The sequence below is a fragment of the Podarcis cretensis genome, assembly GCF_951804945.1.
Source record: "Podarcis cretensis genome assembly, chromosome: 9".
In the NCBI taxonomy this organism is placed as follows: Eukaryota; Metazoa; Chordata; class Lepidosauria; order Squamata; family Lacertidae; genus Podarcis; species Podarcis cretensis.
The window spans coordinates 16,787,173-16,808,680 of NC_137178.1; the positions used below are offsets into that span (position 1 = coordinate 16,787,173).

Below are 21,508 nucleotides of genomic sequence, written 5' to 3' on the forward strand. Positions count from 1 at the left end.
TATATGAAGGGCCCCCAACCAATAGATCCATGGTGCCAATCAATTATTGGAGGGGGTAGAAGGGATTGCTTAGGATCAACTATCGAGTGAAATAGTCAGAGATTTGTTGGTTGATACATGCACCTGTGAATCACTGGCTGCAGAAGTACCTCTCCCATTATACATTTTTGGAGTTAGGTTAAAATTCTTCTCTCTCTGTTCCAAATACAGCCTGATGGAGATGTCAGGGAACTGACATCAGAACGCCTCTGCCTTCCCCTTACTTGCGCAGACGAGTTCCGCGCAGGGAGAGTAGGAGGAGACTTGGTGTCAAACAGCTCTTATGCTGGAAGAGGTTCAAGAAACGCCCACTGATGGATTCTGCAAGTGACTGACCAGCCACGGAGTGTGAGCTGTCAGCCAAAGCATGGTTGACCAGGCAATCTAACCAAAACTGAAGGCAACTTACGCACAAGTAACCCCTTACAACCATTACAGGAGAGTTCTGTGAAACTGCAAACCTTGTGCCATTTAAAAACTATTAGCTGTGGCTGATCCTCTAAAATATATCATCTTGCGACTTCTGTGCCAAGGAACTATGTTTGGCAGGGATAGTAAATGATCCCAGGCACTAGTTTAGGGGGTAATCTACAGCCAGGACCTTCTAAAGTATGTGTTTAGAGCGGTGAGTTTGAACACAGGCCATGTGAATTGAATGGAGTTTTTGAGAACCAAATGACCCCATCAAACACCAGATACAGAAGCTTACGGCTTCTTCCTCTTGAGTTTGCCTTGCAGGCAAGGGAAACGCTCCATTCAAAACATAAACAGTGACCTAGCATGCATGCTGCTGTGGCCTTGGGAGGACGGAGCACAGAATAATAGTAGCACATAAACAGATGCTGACAAACTGTGAAGTGTCTCGGTTTTAATGTGCCGTTAAGCTGTTTGTTTAATGATTCTAAATATTAACAGTCCAGCTGAGAAGTAGATCTCAACCTAACGATGCTTTGGCAGTAATACACAATGTGGCGAAAGCGGAGAGGTTCTTCTGGGGAGAGTTATGAACCTAAAAAGAGCCCCTTGGGATCAGGCGAAAGGCCCATCTAGTCCTGCATGCTCTCCACACAGTGGCCAACCGGATGCTCATGGGATTCCTCTTCTACTAGGCCTTTGGCTGATTATATACGCTTTTAAATGCGCTTGTGGGAGGTGGCAGAAGGGGGTTATTGTTTTGTTTGGGTCTTGTTTTCATTGTGTATTTTGTGTTTTTATCTTGTATGTTTATGCTGTGAACCGCCCTGAAATCTGCAGGTGAAGAGCAGAATAAAATAAAATAAAATAAAATAAAATAAAATAAAATAAAATAAAATAAAATAAAATAAAATAAAATAAAATAAAATAAAATAAATTTCCCATGGGGTGTATAGGGTGTTAGGGGAGGAGGAGTAACTTTGGTGGGGGACACGTCATAACAATAATTAATAATAGTAATATTTATTTATTTATTTATTTATTTATACCCTGCCCATCTGTCTAGGTTTCCCCAGCCACTCAGGATAGCTTCCAATAAAATATTAAAAATACGATAAAACATCAAACATTAACAACTTCCCTAAACAGGGATGCCTTCAGATGTCTTCTGAAAGTCAGATAGTTGCTTATTTCCTTGACATCTGACGGGAGGGCGTTCCACAGGGCGGGTGCCACTACCGAAAAGGCCCTCTGCCTGGTTCCCTGTAACCTCACTTCTTTCAGGGAGGGAACTGCCAGAAGGCCCTTGGAGCTGGACCTCAGTGTCCAGGCTGAACAACACTCCTTCGGGTATACTGTTCCTTATAGGGTAGTTTGTCCACCTCTGGTCCCCACCCTGAACTCAGCTCTCACCTGTGGCTCCTAGAAGCTGTCAGCATGTGCCAATAGCTACACCCAAGGAAGGGCTTTTTGACTGGCCAGCTAAACCAAGTGTGGGTAGCTGATGGGTCTCAAACCCTTGCTGAGTTAGGGACTTCTTCTGCATGAAAAGACAGGCTGAAACGGATTAAGCGGACAAGACCAATGGTGGATCCAGTGGTCAAGAAGGCGGTTTCTGTAAGTGCTGTAGAGGGAAGTGAGGGGCAGATGGAGCTTGTCAAACTCACAAGGCAGCCCATCGAGGAGAAGGAAAACTCTGAACCTACACCTCTGCTGCCTTGCAGGATATATCTCACAGGGATGGGAAGATGGAGTCAGCTATGTGCTGTGCCGGCCAAAATCTTGCAGAGGCTTTCTAAGAACTGATGCAGAAAGAGCACAGGGGAGCCTGGAAAATACATTTCTTTCTTTCTTTCCTTCTTTAAGATAGAAAGATCTCCTTTATTAATGAACCCCAACAATATTTCTTCAGATACAGGAGTTGTGAACTCAAAATACTCAGAAGAAAAATGAGTTAATATTGCATTATTCTCATAAGAAATACTGCAACTCATTACCAGTAAACATATTGCAAAGCAAAACAGATTGAAAAAGGGAGGGGGGGGGGAGAAAGAAAGAAAGAAAGAAAGAAAGAAAGAAAGGCTGATCAAAATGGAATTAAGGTTTGTTTTTTTGTTTGAACAATTAAGTCATTGCAAGGACAGCTCAATTCCGCAGATCAATTCCCAAACTTGTGTAGAAAACATAACCTGATGTCCAGGCATGAGTACAGTTGCAAATGTAGCCAAAACAGCACCACCGATCCACAAGACAAGAGTTATTAGCAGCGGTGGGTGAACATCAAGGTTTGCAGAAATAAAAAAGAAAAATCCATGGATCCCAAATATAGCCCTTCCATGCTAATTAGTCTTCTCATGCATCTGTAACAATAATAGCTATTGCCCCAAATTAAACGCAGACAGGGCTGATCAGGATTGGACAGAAAGGGGTGTATGTCACAAAGCTGCCTAGCTTCATTAGCCTAGCAGCCAATACTATTATTACGTAAGACATTAATTACAGAGGAAACCAGAGACATAACTTCACTTTTTAAAAATTATTATTTTTAACCTTGATAAGCTAGTGAAGTGCATACATTCTTACCAAGCGGGCATCCCCAGTGCCAAGCTGCAAACCATGGCACACATCTTTCCAAAATTGGGGATCTGCTCTACGTGGCAATATTTTAAGGCAGAACATGAACATTTACTTTTCTTTTATTGCACAAGCCCCTGTGTATCTAGAGCAAGCCAGTCACCGGATTTTGCAGAAAAGAGAGAGAGCACGAAATGGAATTTTCCATTTAATCAAAAACAGAGCACTGAAATTTCATCTGCAGACTCCTCCTGAGTCTTCCATCGCTTCCTAAATCAAACAAGCCTGAGGGTGATAGGATATTAAACACCACGTATTTACTTTGAAATCAAATTGTCTTCGTATTTCCTCTGTTCTATTCATTTTAATGTTATAATCTGGAAATGCTACAAGCGTTTCCCCTCTGCTCTTCTTAATGCCAGTTTTTACAAAAACGCACAAGCCAGGTTCAGGCATAATAGTTTCCTGCTATGAGAATGTGTCAGATTGAGCCTCAGGTTTGCACATTCTCCTTTGTGCATAGAAAGAAAGAAATTCAAAGCTTCCTTTTGCAATTTGGAGCAAACTGCAGATTCCAATGTTGTCTGAATATGGGAAACTGTGATTTGGACAGATCAGTTACGTAGGCAACAAGCCATGACCTAAAACAACAACTTGATCCTGGATTGATCCTCACTGCCGGAATGTAATATTTGGTATCCATTTCCCAATGATCCATTGATTCCCTTTAATGATCCATAACAGGCTGGAGACCTACAAACCGATAATAAAAGAAGAACTAAGGATTTCAGAAAGTTAAACCCTAGGCTGATACCGTCCAAAAGTTCGCCGTCTTCCCAGTATGCCACCAAAACTGTCTAAATAAATTATGTAGCAGTTTCCTTTCTTCAGAAACATGAGACACCAAGCAGAGACAGAAAAGCAATTTCTAATTAGGATACGGGGGAAATCTGATTTAGCTGTGCCCGTGTGGTTTGAAATAAAACTTGCTGATTGACAATACCTGCAAATCCCCCTTTTGCCCCAGCCAAGGCTGTACCTGCCCCACACCTGATGTCATACATGTAGACCAGGGGAAGTGCGGCTTGGCAAAACATCTTGGGAGTGGGGGCTCGTTAGGCTTGAGGGATGGAGTTACCCATTGCTGCCTTAAGGCATGTAAATTAGTAAATAATTATAATTGGCCTGAAGAGTGTGAGTGGAATGGTTAAGTCTAAATGACTTTAGCAAAACTGTATTTAAACTAAAAGAACCAAGCATGAAGAAGAGTTTGGATTTGATATCCCGCTTTATCACTACCCGAAGGAGTCTCAAAGCAGCTAACATTCTCCTTTCCCTTCCTCCCCCACAAGAAACACTCTGTGAGGTGAATGGGGCTGAGAGACTTCAGAGAAGTGTGACTAGCCCAAGGTCACCCAGCAGCTGCATGTGGAGGAGCCGAGACGCAAACCTGGTTCACCAGATTACGAGTCTACCGCTCTTAACCACTACACCACACTGGCTCTCAATGGCATGGACTATAGAGGCCGGCTCAGATGGGACACTAACATCTCAGGGAATCTGGAGTATTGGCTTCACCCCAGGAAGCCCCTTCACGCCTTCTCTATGAACTAGAGCTGGGAGATATATCAACACATCATCTAAAACTGGTCTGAAGTCCATATCGTGATATTGGTTTCATAATTTTTGACCTGGCAATAATCACGATGTGTGTGTGTGTGTGTGTGTGTGTGTGTGTGATGCAAGAATCACAATGTGGGGGAAACCATGAGACCAGCCAATGCCTCTACATACTGTAGCTCCATCCTTATGTCAGACATCTTAATATATCAGTGTATCACCGATGTTTAGCTAGTGGTGATACCATGATGTTGAAAACCAGATATTGCCCAGCCCTACTATGAATGCGACTTTGGTGGTTTCCAAGCAATTTGTAGCTATTAGAATTCTAAGCTTTTCCTTCCACCAAGAGCCTATGAGACAAGCTGAAAAGCTGTCGCTTCGTTTCACTGACTCATTCTCTGCACTCATGTGTAAAGACGAGATACCTACAATTATGTGAACATCTCAGTCCTCCAGATTATGTAATTCTGCCGTCAGTCATCTGAAGAAGGGCAACGCGTACGACTAGCCAGCTGCAGCTGAAGTTTTAAGGAGCACAGCCAATAAATAGCTGTTTGCATAGGCTCCCCTGGAACTTGTGTGTGTCTTGGGTGGAGCTGGACAAGAATACATTGCTGGTCAGCAACTGACCTTTACGGGAGATGACACCCAGCATCAAAACGTGTTAATTTTGCCACACGCTGGCCTATCTGACTATTTCTTGGCTCCCTCAGAGGAGGCCTGGCAGCAAGTTTCTCAAAGGGCTTTCTGGGAACCTATCAAGTTATTAAAAACTGTCATTCAATCTGTCGGGAACAGCGTATGTAACAGTTTGCTGGGCCCTTTCTGGGACTGCTTCAATACACAAGGACACTTCAGATTCCATTTCCCCTTGTATTGTCACATCCAGCCTTGGGGTGATATATATAGATATAGCACAAAAAAGGACAGAATGCAAACACAAATATATATATTCAATTTTTGTGTGTGCCAATACTCATCAGCATGGGTTTTTCTGGGGGTGGGGCACACTCCCCATCCTGGGGTCCTAAAGGTATTTATGTGGCCAGCATGACTAAACCGCTACTGGCGCAACGGAACACCATGACGAAAGCCAGAGTGCACAGAAACACCATTTATCTTTCCGCCGCAGTGGCAACAATTTATCTACTTGCCCTTGTGTGCTTTCGAACTGCTATGTTGGCAGAAGCTGGGACAGAGCAACGGGAGATCACCCAGACACGCGGATTCGAACCGCCAACCTTCTGATCGGCAAGCCCAAGAGGCTCAGTGGTTTAGACCACAGCTCCACCCGCATCCCTTCTCCCAACAGAATATAATAATAATAATAAAAGTGATAGAACATCAAACATTAAAAACTTCTGTGAACAGGGCTGTCTTCAGGTGTCTTCTAAAAGTCACTGATAATTGTTTATTTCCTTGACATCTGATGGGAGGGCGTTCCACAGGGAACTACCACTACCGCCACTACCGAGAAGGCCCTCTGCCTGGTTCCCTCTAGCTTCACTTCTTGCTGTGAGAGAACCACCAGAAGGCCCTCGGAGCTGGACCTATGACTGGACAAGTCATAGACCTTCCCCTACCTGGTCTCAAATTATTTATGTGGACACACATGGTCACTGGTACAGAGTACTGTCACCTCTTTGGTTTTTGCTGCCCAGGGCAGCCAAGACATAAAGCTTTATCTCAGCCACATGCCCCCCCCCCCCATCTGCAAAATGGATGATGTGCTGTAAGAATGGTTGAAATAATCTACGGCCTAGTTCTGACGGAATGTTAAGCCAAGCCAAACCTTGGCTTGGCCCAGAACACTGTGGATCAGGGAGGAGCAAAGCTGCTGAGAGAGCGAGCCAAGGTTTAGCTTAGAGTGCCAGGGGAACCGGGCCTATGCGAGGCACTCTGTAAACCTGAAACAGGCTATAAATACTGTTTTCTTGGAACTGGGAGTCGCTTGACCCTGCCTGGCTTTTGGCCACAGAGAAGCTGCTGCTATGAGCAAGAAATGGCACTACGGCATTTCTACACAGAGCTGGCTGCTTTTCTAGCCTGTATTTAAAAGGGTACAGAGGAGTGCAGCACAGGTTTTGGCGGTGCTCCAGTTGATTTAGTCAGACTTCAAATAAACCTAGCCTAGAAAGCGACTTTGAAGCCTTAAACCAGTGTTTTCAACATGGCGCTTTCAACAAGGGGTAGTCACAGCTGGGAAGGGAATAACTGACCCCTCCAATTTCCCCAGTTCACACTGCAACAAAGCTTGAAAAATCTTTCCATTTGCCACAACACAGTGCTTCCTTCAAGTGTAATTTCAGCAGGGAGAATGGAATGGAGTGGATGGGGCCCTTTGGGTGCTGTGGATGGCTTCTGTGGGTCCATATCCACCCATGGGTGCCACATGGGCGACCAATGGATTGGATTCCCTTCGGAGAGATTTTAAGATGTGTTTCAGTGAGGGCCAATGCTGAGCATGGCCTCCATCGCTCACCTTTCAATCTCCAAGTCTCTTAGAAAGCAATAAAAGGAAAAGCTCCTTCGCCCCAGGCCCTGAGGCACACCAATGGAATTGTTCAAATTGTAGACACAAGTACAATCTCTCTAACTCGGTCTCTGCCTTGATTAAAAATATTTCTGCCATGTCATGGGAATTCTCCGGTGAACTCCTTCGGCAAAGGCGGAAGGTGGGCTGCGCATAGCACTCAAAATCATTTGTAGCTGTGGCAGAACCAAGACTGAGATCGCATAGATAAACATGCCTATTCAGAGCTGGTGACCTCGACTCTTTTGAGTCTCTTTCCCACCCACTCCATAATGGCAGCGGCGTAGCGTGGGTTGTCAGCACCCGGGGCAAGGCAAGTAATTTGTGCCCCCTAACCCGGGGCAAGGCAAGTAATTTGCGCCCCTAACCCCTAACCTGCCGCTGCTGCCAGCTTATAATAATAATAATAATAATTTATTATTTGTACCCCGCCCATCTGGCTGGGTCTCCCCAGCCACCCCAGCTTCTTCTTGCTGCTGCCTGGGCTGGGGTATTTACGGTAAGGTAGCCACGGCGGCGGCGGCGGGTCCATGTCAGGTGATCTGAGGCGAGTTGCCGCTGGCGCTGCCGCCCAAACGACGCCGCTTGCCCGGAGGAGGGCAGAGAGGCGAGGAAAATGCAACATGGCCCAGAAGCTGCAGCTGCAGCGGCGGCGGCAGGGCTGTGAGGAGGGGCTGCCTGGCGCGCCCTCTGCAGCACTGATGCGCGGGGACCGCGCTGAGAGCCGCTGCCTGCCGGACGCCTTCAGCCCGGACGCGCACACAGCTCGTCGGTTCCGCGAGACATGGGGCTCTGCTACAGCCTGCGCCCGAGGCTCTTCGGCGACTCCGGAGGCAGCGAGCGCCCCCCCCCCCAGATGTTGCGCCCGGTGCGGCCGGCCCCCCCTGCACCCCCCACGCTACGCCACTGCATAATGGGAAATGTCCGAGAAACTGTATCTGGAACGTAAGCAGTGAATCAGAAAATCAGAGAATTATAGAGCTGGAAGGGATCACGAGGGTCATCTAGTCCAATGCAGGAATATTTTGCCCAATGTAGGTCTCGAACCCACAACCCTGACATTAAAGAAAGAAATGTTTCTGCAAAGCCCTGCAACGCCAATTCACTTATTTCCGATCGCTTCTATTCTACTTTCCCATCTAAAAGATAGCCAGAGGGGCTGGTTGTTGTTGGGTTTTTTTTAAGGGGCAATAAAAAATACAGTGGTACCTCAGGTTAAGTACTTAATTTGTTCCGGAGGTCCGTTCTTAACCTGAAACTGTTCTTAACCTGAAGCACCACTTTAGCTAATGGGGCCTCCCGCTGCCGCCGCGCCACCGGAGCACGATTTCTGTTCTTATCCTGAAGCAAAGTTCTTAACCCGAGGTACTATTTCTAGGTTGGCGGAGTCTGTAACCTGAGGCGTATGTAACCTGAAGCGTATGTAACCCGAGGTACCACTGTATTTATAAAACAAGAGAGCAACAACAACAACAAAATCTATCAGCCAACAGAAGATCAACTACAGTTCAAAAAGTTTAATTTTCTATTTAAACTCCCATGGAATAATTAAAATAGAAATAGAGGAGATGGGGCCAGGCGGACCTTCTCAGGGAAGGCGTTCCACAATTTTGGGGCCAGGACAGAGAAGGCCCTGTCTCTCACATCTACCTGCCATGTCTCTGTGGGGGAGCAAGCAACCGTGTCTCCAGTGTATATCTCCATGTTCAGGTAGATTCATAGAGGATGGAATCAAAGAACTGTAGACTTGGAAGGGAACCCAGAGGATCATCTAGTCCAGCCTCCTGCAATGCAGGAATATGCAGCTGTCCCATACGGGAATCGAACCTGCAAGCCCGGCATTATCGGCACCACGCTCATGTGATATCCCGGATTACAGACCCCTGACTGTAAAATTAAGCCCATAAACAAAGTGTTAGCCAATGAAGATGGCTTAATACAGGAGTATTTTGACCCAACTGAAACTTCTAAGCTGTCATTAATACCCACTTCCAGATAAAAACAAAAGCCATTTATTTGCTTGATCAATAATAACACCACACATTGGGACAAATACTATGAACTTCCCAAACAGTTTTTGATGACACCAAAACTGGTTGTGACACAATACCCAACATGGAAGATTGGCAAATCCTAATGGTAGAATATCTGCAGCTAGCGAAAGCGACAGGAAGACTAAGAGGCCAATCAAAACAAAAAGTCTATAAGGATTGGGGAATCTTTAAAGAATATTTAGAAAACTATGGAATAAAAGGAAATATCTTGGCAGAATTAGACTGATCCCTATATTGTATAAATATAAGTCCGTAGGGAGGTAAAAATAAATTATATAAGAAATATGTAACTGTGCGGTATAAAGTAATGGATAGATAAAGTATAGTGAGATTAACTGGAAGTCAGTTTTAAATTTCTTCTCTATAAGTTTTATAATTGTGTTGAGTATCAGGAGTATATATTATGATAATTATATTAATCTTCTTGTATCTTATAGTGCGGTGGTTTGTTTGATTTTTCTGTTATTTGATTGTATGTTTGTTTACTTGTATGTACATTGTATGTATGTAGAAATATATAAAGATATATATGATATATATTTTCCTCTCCACAGGGAAGAGAGAGATGAAGAATAGAAAGCATGGCATGTGTTGTAGCAAGGTGGGGACCAAAACTGTTATCCAGAAATTATAAAGGGACAGGAAACAAAACAATGAGTCTGATTGTGCCATTATATAAAGTTATGGTGTGCCCACAGATAAAAGTTATAGCTTTCCAATGTAATAAAGGCTACTGTGCTGCAGAATAAGAAAAGGACAAATAAAATGATTCGACCACTTTCCTTAAGAGACAAGTCTAGGGTGGGGGTTGAACCCTTGAATGACAAGGGAGTCAAAGGTGTGGTAAAGGACGAAAAGGAGCTTGCAGAGAAGCAGAATCCTTTAATCTGTCTTCACAACAGAAGATACAGAGCAGTTCCCAGTGCCTGAACTAACTTTTGCATGAAGGGAGTCGGAGAAACAGTTCTCTGCACAGAGCTGGAAATGGTCCAAAATGATCAAAAGTCTGGAGCAACTCCCCTAAGAGAAAAGGTTGCGGCATTTGAGAAAATTCAGAGAAAAGACAAGTAAAATTATGGAGAAAGCAGACGGAGAAAAGAGTTTTTCTCCCTCTCTCGTAACACTAGTGGAGATCCAAGAAAGCTGAATGTTGGAAGGTTCAGGGCAGGTAAAAGGAAGCATTTTTTCACAAAGTGCGTAGTTCAAACTATGGAAGTTCAAACTATGCCACAGGAAGCTAGCAGCTTGGATAGCTTTCAAAGAGGACTGGGCAAATGAGGGAGGGCAAGACATTCTGTGGCTACTAGCCATGACAACTAGGTTCTACCTCCACAATTGCCAAGAATCACAGTGGGCAGAGAGCCATTGTGCTCAGGTCCAGCTTCCAGGTTTCTGTGGGAACAGGGTCCATTGGTCTGATCCTGTGTTCTTATGCAAGGCATTCTTAAACAGGTGTCTGCCCAACGACCTTGGTAAGCCTGCATTCAAATAAACACATACGACGTCTGGTGTGAGTTAGTCACTGATGCCCAGGAACGATCAGTAGCCTTGCGATGTTCTCCTGGTTGCTGACTTGGATTCGGTGCCTTTTAAATTTGCAAATGCAAGACCTGCAGGGATTGTTTCCACTCAGGAGTTGCTCCCAAGCAAAGTCAATCAAGGCTGAAAGAAGAGCTTGCCGCCATCGCCCATCAACCTGTGGTCCTCCATAAAGTTTGGGGGCTCCATCTCCTATCAGTCCCAGCCAGCGTAGTCAATAGTCAGAGGTGATGGGAGTTGTGGTCCAACCGGATCTGGAGGGCTTCAGGTTCCCTGAAGTACCTTCCCCTAAGAAGCTGCCAGTTAATAAGGAACCATCATGTGACCCGAACCAATCTAATTGAGGTGATAGCTTCTCTCGCAGTCTCTCCCTATGCTTTAGGCCCTTGTTGTGTTAGTTTTTCCAAGCTGACTCACTTCATTTTTTAAAAGCACATTTGTCTCCACCCTCCTATGCAATCAGCCCCATTCTGTATCCCATTGTGGGATGTTGGCACTGCGAAGAGTGTTGCATAACCAAACTTTGAGAAATACATTCTTCGAGGGAAGAGGCAACAAAGGCTCTTGTGATATAGGCTTTGAGGTTGCTGTTTTTCTGCTCTGGGTGTCTGACTGCTGCAGTACTGGAGAGACACAGCTGGTAGTGTTATTTCCCGTCCCTCCACCCTGAAAGTCCCCCCCCCCATAGTGCAAAACCGAGTCCACAAAACATACAAAATGGTTCAGATGATCCGAAATTTGCTAACTACAAAATAAGGGCACGAGCTACGGGAGCAAGACTGTTCACCAGAAACAGAAGACGCCTTTGCATTACATTTTACCTATGGCTGATGGCTGCCACTGCTTCTGTTTATGCCCCCACTGCTGTGCCCTATGCTGTGTTAGAAATCCTCCAGGCGCCAGGTGCGTTTTGCGACTGGCGCAGGCCCAACTGCGACCACACAGAGATCTCTGGGTGCCAGGCTAGTGACTGACCTCTTCATCTGGCCGGCCCCTCCAGCTTTCTTAAGTAGAGTTCATTTATTGTATTTATATCCCAGTGAGTACATGGTTCACAATCCTCCTCAGTTAATCCCTACAATGACCCTGCAAGGTGGGTTAAGAGGTTGCAAATGGCCCAAGGTCACCCAGATCCTAGGCAGACACCCTAATCACTACACCACACTGGCTTCCTTGCATACTTCTGCTACGGGGGCAAATTAAGTAGGTAATTAAAGAAGGAGAAAGCAATTTAGAAGAAGGAGAAAGTCATTTAGAGAAGGGTCTGAAATAATTTCCTTGAAACTTTGTTTTATTCAGGATGGTTTTATTTGATGTTTTAGTGTGCTGTAAACTGCTTTGAGGTTTTTAAAAATATAAAATGGTATAGAAATGAAAATAATAATAATAGTAATAATAATAATAATACAAAGAAGAAGAAGCCCCACTGCAAAAACAAAAAAGGGGCCTAGACATTTCACTGTGGTAACTGGAGCCTAGGTTTATGGTGTCATTTGGTAATTAGTTTATATATCTGATTTTCAAACACTGCACCTATTGCCCTGTCCTGTGAAAAGGACAGGACAGTTTGAGTGTTGCAGTAACCCTAGGAATTAAGATACACCCACACACATACATTTCCACCTTGTTTATGACGTTGCTAGAGGACTGTGAACCCAATAAACCCTTTACCATTGGAACAGGAAGCCGTATAAGCGAGGCTGAGAAGTACAGCATTGGCACAAAAGCAAAGCTTCACTCTGGAAACATCCAAGCATACCCGCAAGGTTACACAGTGTACTTCCCCTGGCAAATACCCATGGCAGCGTATACTGCAATCGCAAAATCTCTGGCAGAATACACCGAAAGAACATAAGAGCCTGCTTACTTTCTCACCCTTTACCACTTAACTCTGTTCCAGCAGAACTGCCAACGCTACACAACAGCTCTGAGGTTGGATTATTATGAATTGGACTTGTTCATCGCTTGTTACACAGACGTCTCCAAGTGAGCTGCAACGTATTTGAAAGCATAAACATAAATGCGCTTTAATGTTGAGGCGTTCATGCAAAACCACAAACAATACCTGTAAAAATAACCCCCACATCCTCATCAACCACTGGGAGCTTGGCAGCAATGACCTGGAAGCTAGTTTCTAAGAGTGTTGTGGCATTTTAAAGGCTAACAATTTTATGACAGCATAAGCCAGTGCGGTCCAACTTTTCATACCAGATGGGCTGCAAGAGTACTTTGATTCCTCACTTCTCCTTCCCAAAACGGTAACTACACTTTGGGAAGAAGGACCCTGTCAGAGCCCTTATGCCTCCTTCACAAAGCCCAGCGCCTCGCTTACCTGTCTTTGGGAAGGCAGCATGAGGGCTGAGAGGGGAGTCAAATGTTGCTGTAAAGGTAAAGGTAAAGGGACCCCTGACCTAGGTTGGCAGGAGCAGGGACCGAGCAACGGGAGCTCACCCTATTGCAGGGATTCGAACCGCCGACCTTCTGATCAGAAAGCCCTAGGCTAAGTGGTTTAACCCACAGGGCTGCCAAAAAGGCCTTGAGGGCCACATGAGGCTCTCGGGCCATATGCTGGACCACCCTGGCATAAGCTTTCATGAACCAACAGTCCACTTCATCAGATATCTGAATTGTTACAGGTATGCATATCCATACCTGCCAACCTAGCAATTCGAAAGCACATCAAAGTGCAAGTAGATAAATAGGTACCACTCCAGCGGGAAGGTAAACAGCGTTTCCTTGCGCTGCTCTGGTTCACCAGAAGCGGCTTAGTCATGCTGGCTACATGACCCGGAAGCTGGCTCCCTCGGCCAATAAAGCGAGATGAGCGCCGCAACCCCAGAGTCGGTCACGACTGGACCTAATGGTCAGGGATCCTTTACCTTTATGCATATCCATGGTTTGGGGTGTGTGTGTGTGGCGGATTGTAAGCAGTGAGGTCAGAGGGAAACAAACTGCAGAAAAGTACAGACAGTGACAATATACCTGCTAATAGCAGTGAAACTCTGCATTGCACAGAACTGGAAAAACAAACAACAGCAGCCCAAAAGCTGGGCTTTTGATTTTATAAAGAAAACTTGCAAAGCAGATGCATGTGAATAAAGGATTTGGTGTGGTGGAGGACTGATGATTAGCAGGATGATCCCGAGGAAAAACCATCTTCTGAAGCTAGTATTTGCTAGTATACCACTTTCCATTTTCATATTTTTTCTTGATGTTGTGCAAAGGCTAAACCAGCAATTGGGGAATCCTTCCTGCCCACTGCAGAGGGGTGCATTTGTTTGGGGATAATATCAGCAATGCACCTGCAATAGGGGAGTCTAGAGCAGCCCAAAGTGGACAGGATGCATCTCCCCTCTCTCCCTATACTTCGCTACCTGTCCAGCGATCAACAGATCAGTCCTGCTACAGCTCTGAATTGATCACTTAAGGGGTAAAGGGTTCCAACTAGTCCAGCATCCCAGTCTCACAGCAGCCAAGCAGATGCCTGGGGGAAGCCTGAAACAGGAACTGAGTGCATCAGCACTCTCCCTCCTTGCAGTTGCCAGCAACTAGTATTCGGAGGAATAATGCCCATGACAGTGGAGGCAGAACACAGACCTTGTGGCCACTTGCATGGGGACACAGGGAGGTGCCACACACAGAATCAGGCCACTGGTCCATCTAGCTCAGTACTGTCTCCACTGGCTGGCAGAATAGAGCGTGTTGAATTTTTCAGCTTTCAGATTCCCAAAATGATGGGTGCTAAAAATGACTTTGAGAATTCAAAATATATTTTGGCTAAATTGATATTATTTAGTCTTGCTGGGTAAGCAAAATGGGCATAAAATTGCACAGAAATCTTTAAAACAATTGTCAAGTACTTGCAGTTATATCATATTATTATTATTATTATTTAGCATTGCCTGACATTTTCAGAGAGAAAATTAAAATTCTTTGGTTTTCTGAAAGCAGTTCACATGCTTCTTCATCAAACATAGACTTACCAGTTACAAAAAAAAAAAAAAAAAATTCCTCACACCCCCGAAACATATTTTTTTAAGACTCCTCATGGAAGATATTTTCAAACATTAAGTTTCACTCCCTAAAATGACATGCCCTACTGGCAGAAGCTCTTTTGGACAGCGAGTTCTCCCAGCCCATCTGGAGAAACTGGGAACTGAACCTAGGATCTTCTGCATGCAAAACAAATGCTCTACCACTGCTCCATGGCCCTTCCTTTCCTTCTCAAATGCTTCTCCTGCTCCTTTCTTCATGCCATCAACTTTGCCCAGTTTCCCAGCAGCTTTCCCCACCCTCACCTTCCTTCTCTCCCTCCAGGCTCCCCCACGGAGCATATTAGGTCCTCAAGCTGCAGATTCCTCATGCTTGGGCGAAACAAGAAAATGGATTACTCCAATTAAGTAAATATACCGTATTTTTCGCCCTATAGGACGCACTTTTCCCCCTCCAAAAATGAAGGGGAAATGTGTGTGCGTCCTATGGGGCGAATGCAGGCTTTCGCTGAAGCCTAGAGAGCGAGAGGGGTCGGTGCGCACCGACCCCTCTCGCTCTCCAGGCTTCAGGAAGCTATCCGCAAGCCGTGGGAGAGCTGCGTGACTTCGCAGCCCCGTGCCTGGGGGAAAAATATATTTTTTTCTTTATCCCCCCCCCCAAAAAAAAACTAGGTGCGTCCTATGGGCCGGTGCGCCCTATGGGCCAAAAAATACGGTATATGTTTGCCAATGGCACCTGAGAGTCCCATGACAGCCACGGACAAGTAAAAAACCGGAAGGTGTCCACATTCCTCTCATAATGCACACACAAGGTGCCTTCACCTCAGCTTCACGTGGGACAAAGTGCCTAGTCTAGCCAAGAGACAACAAACGAAACAAGAAGCAGCAATGAGGGCAGAAGAGTTGATGGTTAGCTGGGGGATGGATAGGAAAACAGACCAAGGGGAATGCTAAAGACCTCTGGGATAGCAAGGCTCTGCATTTCTCAGCAAATTCATAAATAAACCCTTTCTTAGTAAAAAAAAACAAAAAACCCAGCCAACTACACAGGAAAAACTTACTTGGAGGAAGACAGGTGCAGAGGCTGGTATTAAAGAGCATGGAGCGGGCAGGGGAAGGGAGCTGTCCACTGGGAGTTTGCAATTCATGGTGCTGAACCCTGTCAACAGTCTTGGGTTCTCTACAATGCTTTGCCCTGGTGCATCACAGCACAGAACGAGGGTGGAAGGCGGAAGCAATGTCACAACAGGTGGCTTGACCTGGATAGCACAAAGGGCTGACACTTTAGGCATTCAACACATCCATTTCCCTGTTTCCAGACTTTCCCCTCTAGCCTCACAGAAGTCAAATAAGCAGCGGGAGCAGCTTCTGGCCTAGTCAAGTTTTACTCACAGGGCAATGTCTTAAAAAAAATAAAAATAAGGAAAATAGTCTGTTCAAAGCAAAACGAAATTGCTCAAAGCAAACGCAGTTCAAAGCAAAACAAAACTGAGAAGTCAAGGAAACTGCTCCTGGAATTGCTATAGGGGATTCTTGCATGGCTTTGAGATCTTCTGAAAGGGATTCCCATAAAGCTGAGGAGGGAACATTGTGATATATTTATTTCAAGGTGGCAGCCACTTTGAACCGGGTGGGGGAACGGGGGCTTGAAAACTGATTCCTACTTATTCCTGTCCCGAGATTCCTGAACTGCATCTCTGTGTTAGCCCAAACACAAATGAAAATACAAATGAAGAAGTTGCCATATTCACACCAGGCATACAAGAATGATTTAACAATAATTTTCTCTTCCCAGGGAACTCTGGGAGGGGAATAGGGGTCTCTTAACAACTCTCAACACCCTTAACAAACTACAGTTCCCAGGATTCTTTGGGGGAAGCCAGGACTATAAAACTGTATGATAAAGAGTGCTGGTGTGGCCACACCTCCAACAGCCTGCTGTTCTGCCCCAGCGCCCATCTCAGGCATCTCATTCTACCTCAGGGGCGGAAAAAACTTTTCTAAAACAAAACAACAACTGTGGGCTGCATTCCCCTTCCAGGCCAACCTTCCAGGGCAACATGCTTAGTGCCTGGTCAAAGGCAAAAGAGGACATTGCCTGTCTCTTTAGCTTCTTGCATCTACCAGCTCTTCGCACACCCATCCCTTCAGAGAAGGGCAGGGCACTTTGCATTATGGGTTTTATAGGGCTATCGGGATAGGGCTCTATGGTACTGCCCCTCTTGGAGGACATAGGATGCCGCTTCCAAGAGAGGCACAGGACATTGTCTGCGCTACTGAGTCCAAGGCTGGCCAGCAGTGGCTAGAGAACAGCAACATTTTCAAGCTAGCGTTAAAAAGTACCGTAACAAATCTGGAAAACAAGTGAGCTCCAACCCAGTTTTGTTTTGTGAGAATGACGTCTAAGAAACAGAAGCATTCTTTTAAGCTAGTCTTGCTTCTTTGCAAACAGAAGCCCTGAAAAGGGCTGCCTTTTATTTTAAAAACACACACACACTTTAATCTAATTAGTCGCAGAAATGGCTTTAGAGTGCATCTCACTCTCCTACCAAACCTATTAACTTTGATGACAGTCATCTTTAAGGCATATTTCTCCCAGGCTCCCGTTAGCATTCCAGAGTTTTAGGCATGCATGTAAGCACAGCATCCTTTTTTCAATAGGATAATACACAGCAGAGGCCTGATTTAATGCGGACGAAGCTAGCTGCTCCATGCTTAAAAATTTCCCCAGCGTTCACAGGCTCTGCTGCAATGCTGTAAATCTGCTTTGTGCAACCAGCTAGCACACCAATGGTCTGAAACGTTGAATTTGCAAATTACACATTGTATATGGAGGAGAAAAAAGGAACACTAACCTGGTGAAGAATGCAGCACTGCTTATAAAGGAGATTTCGTCAGCTAAATCCATCTCCTCCGAGCGCAAACTGTCCGTTAAATGGACCCTAACACAGGGAATTCCATCTGACAGTTTTGGCTGCGGCACCAAGCATTCTGGAGAAGATCCTTCTTGCTTGCACTTTGCAACCTAGAGAAACAAAGTAAAAGGGAGGGGGGGGAAACATGGGTAAGGGGCAGAGAAATCTTCCCAGCTCATTTGCAGCAGGCAGGCTGGGGTTAGTTTTTTAAAAAATAAAATAAAATGATACAGTGCCATGAATTCACAGCAAATAGTGAGTCAGCATTTCCACCCCACCCCACCCCCCGTACCCAATGGATGAAAAACCCAACCTCCTGCTGTAAGGCAATGGTTAAAAAAAAAGCAAGCACAAATCTGTGGTGATGAGAGTCCAACAGGAACCTCACAGCACATTGAAGCAAAGTGTAAAAAATAAAATAAAGCTGGGAATGTACACAAGAACCATGATGTCACAGCAGGCGCAATTAAGGCTTTTTGTGTGTTCCCTTTCTATTACTGCCTCACAATAATGTTACCTAAATCATGAGGTGGTTTTAAACAATATGATGATTATTGTGTAGCTCATAAGCTACACGGAGCTCAGACTGCCAAGGCAGAAATAATGCCATACAACTAGTGGTTTAAGCAATTATGTACATTATGTCGGCAGGGGTGCTGAATAGCTTAATAATGGCAACTCAGCTATATTTATGGCACCGTAACAAGTAAAACCATCAAAACCATTTGATGTATGTGACTCTCTTATTTAATTTTCACATTTAGGCCATTATCTTTATGTAACTCGTATGTTTACATCTCCTTCTTCTGCTTATGTAACACCTACCGTTACGCAAGAGGAAGTGTTAGAACAGCTTCAGCAGCAATAAAACAAATATGCAGGACATGTGAGGATCATAGAAGATGGCACAAGGAAATTACGGGACACGCACCCATGGCAAACACCCCAAAACTTTTGCAGGCACAAATGGTGTTCAAAGCAGGACTGCGTTTAATCACCCCACGAACATCATGAACACAAGCCATCACAAATACCCAATAAAAAAAGAACGTCTGGAGGGGCCATCACACTTTCCCACTGCCATGGGGGCAAAGTAATCAACTCTCTTGGCAGATGCTAACAGCAAAGTGAGAGATTTCTCTAAGCTGCTGTTGCTTCTTGATGGAGCAATGCCTGCTCAAGTTACCCCCTCTGCCTCCATAAAGGTTTATGTAAGTCGAGTGGCTGTCCCAGCTTGAACTGCTCCCTGGGTGACCCTTTAGAGATGAGATCTTTATCAAGACCTATTTATCCACCAGCGAAGGCCACAGAGGCACAAACACACAACCTTATTCCATCCATCCACCAAGGTTTCAGACCCTTGGTTCATCTAGCTCATGGGTAGGCAAACTAAGCCCCAGGGGCTGGATCCAGCCCAATCGCCTTCTAAATCCAGCCCGCAGACGGTCCGGGAACCAGCGTGTTTTTACATGAGTAGAATGTGCCCTTTTATTTAAAATGCACCACTGGGTTATTTGTGGGGCATAGGAATTCATTCATTTTTTCCCAAAATGACATAATATAGTCCGGCCCCCCACAAGGTCTGTGGGACAGTGGACTGGCCCCCTGCTGAAAAAGTTTGCTGACCCCTGATCTAGCTCATGGGTAGGCAACCTAAGGCTCAGGGGCTGGATCCGGCCCAATCGCCTTCTCAATCCGGCCCACGGACAGTCCAGGAATCAGCGTGTTTTTACATGAGTAGAATATGTCCTTTTATTTAAAATGCATCTCTGGGTTATTTGTAGGGCATAGGAATTCGTTCATCCCCCCCCCCCTTCAAAATATAGTCCGGCCCCCCACAAGGTCTGAGGGACAGTGAACCGGCCCCCTGCTGAAAAAGTTTTCTGACCCCTGATCTAGCTCAGGATCCACACGCCAAATTCTTATCAGGATCCGAATCGCAGGCTGAATTTGACAGGTGGGTGGGAGAACCCACCTGTCAATACGGCCATAATGATGTTGCATGACTGAAAGGTGGGCGGGGTACCCCCAGCTGTCAAAATCCCCTCTGCAGCTTCGTCATGTGTCCTTTCAAGCAGGCTCTCAGCCAGGGGTGTAGGAAGGGGGGTGGGGTGGCGTTTGCCCTCCTAGGTGTGTGACATCATACTGGGTTCATAAGGAAAGGGTTAACTAATTGTAAAAATGACTAACCAATGGGAACCCAAGGGGCGGAGTTAACTGTGTATAAGGTTTAAGAACAGAGGGTTTTTGGAGGAGTTAGAGTTAGGGTGGTTGAGAAGACAGTCTGGAGTTAGGAGAGAGAGGGAAGATAAGTCTGTGGGTTGGGGCTAGTCTGGTGTGAGAGAGTGAGAGAATTTGTTAAGAGGAATCAGTCACAGGGGGGCAGTGGAGGCAGACATTTGTCACACTGCCTGCCCATGACTCCCAAGCCTACCCTGAGCCTTCAGGGTAAGGGGGGAGCTGTGCCGCTATGCTGATGCCATTCCCTCTTCCCCCTTCACTGCTCCAGGCACCTGAGCAGCTATCCCACGCCTGGAAGGGCACCCTCAGGAGCGAGCCTGCTCTGGGCAGCGCAGGCATATGTTCTGCAACTGCTCTCAGCTCCTCTGAAGAGAGTGGGGAGGCTGTTTCAAACCATGTAAAGCGATTGAAGCCAGGACTTTCCTCATACAAAGCAAATGCTCTACTGCTGGATCTGTGGTCCTTTCCTACATCTGCCAGTCTACCAAGATGGCAATCCCACGCTACATAAAACTCATTGCGATGGTGCCAAGTGAGTTAAAAGCTCTGCCTCTCCGATTTTCCCCCCTTGGCACAGCTGACGTTTTAAACGATCCAGGGTTTATCATCCAACGCTGCATTATGAAGTTCCCCCAAGCTTTTAGGCATCACTCCAGCCAAGGTGTTAATTTATAGACCGTTTTGGGAAGAACAGGGAAATTCAACAAATTGAACCTAAGTAATCCCTTACCCATTAAGCAGGCCTCCAAGGAGATATTTTGGGCAGCAGCTAAGATATATGAGAGCCCAAACCCACCACACCCGTTACTGCCCCAGTCGCTGGGTGGCCTCCAGGAAATTCTCACTGTCTCGCCTGCTTTCACAAGAGCTCTGCAAACACAAATAGGAGCCAAAAGACATTGGAGGCTGTGCAAGTACACTGAATATATATATATATAGAGAGAGAGAGAGAGAGGGGGGGGGAGAGAGCGAGAGAGAGAAATGTGGTCCATCCTAGATAATGGAACATTATTCCACTGTTGTCCATCAGTGAAAAGGCTGCACAGGAACTTGAAAGGAAGGAATAGCAGGCCAAAGAAATGGAGCAAGAAGCTTCTGAAAACAGGCAAGAGAAACTTCCGGAACCAGGCGGAAAAGTGGGCCACTTGGAGATAATGTCAAGATAAACGAAGTTATCAGCCGACTACAAAGATCATCATCAGCATAAGTGGAAAAATGTGTTTGGGGCTTTACAGTCGGCATCTAATTCTAACACTCCTTCACCAAAATGTATGCCAACAGCCACAGAATTTGCCTAAGAGTTAATAACAGAGGTGAAGTGATGGTTCTCTCTCTTACTTGTTCTCAGCAGTATGTTTCTTGGGTATAAATATGGGTAAAAAGTCCAGTTGGAGTTTACTTTACTCCCCAAACTAATGCCAGTGTCCTAACAAAAGAGGACTTTGCTGAAGTCCATGTATGTCCACCCAAATGGGCCAGAATGCTTCACTGAGAAGCTTGTCCTTCTCCATTTATGGTATTCTGAAACTTAACAGCCACAACACAGAATTACAGCCTAATGAAAGAATTTGGGTGCCTAGTTGA

The 21,508-nt window shown here is 45.5% G+C and overlaps 1 protein-coding gene across 2 annotated transcripts in view; it reads right to left on the reverse strand.

The window, feature by feature from the left end:
* The window catches only part of FAM13A (family with sequence similarity 13 member A), a 137,902-nt gene that overhangs the window by 68,347 nt on the left and 48,047 nt on the right, over positions 1-21,508 (reverse strand). For both annotated transcript variants that reach the window (XM_079990757.1, XM_079990756.1), the window contains one exon: positions 17,624-17,793. In XM_079990757.1, the coding sequence (XP_079846883.1) occupies positions 17,624-17,793 (170 nt within the window). The remainder of the gene's footprint in view (positions 1-17,623; positions 17,794-21,508) is intronic.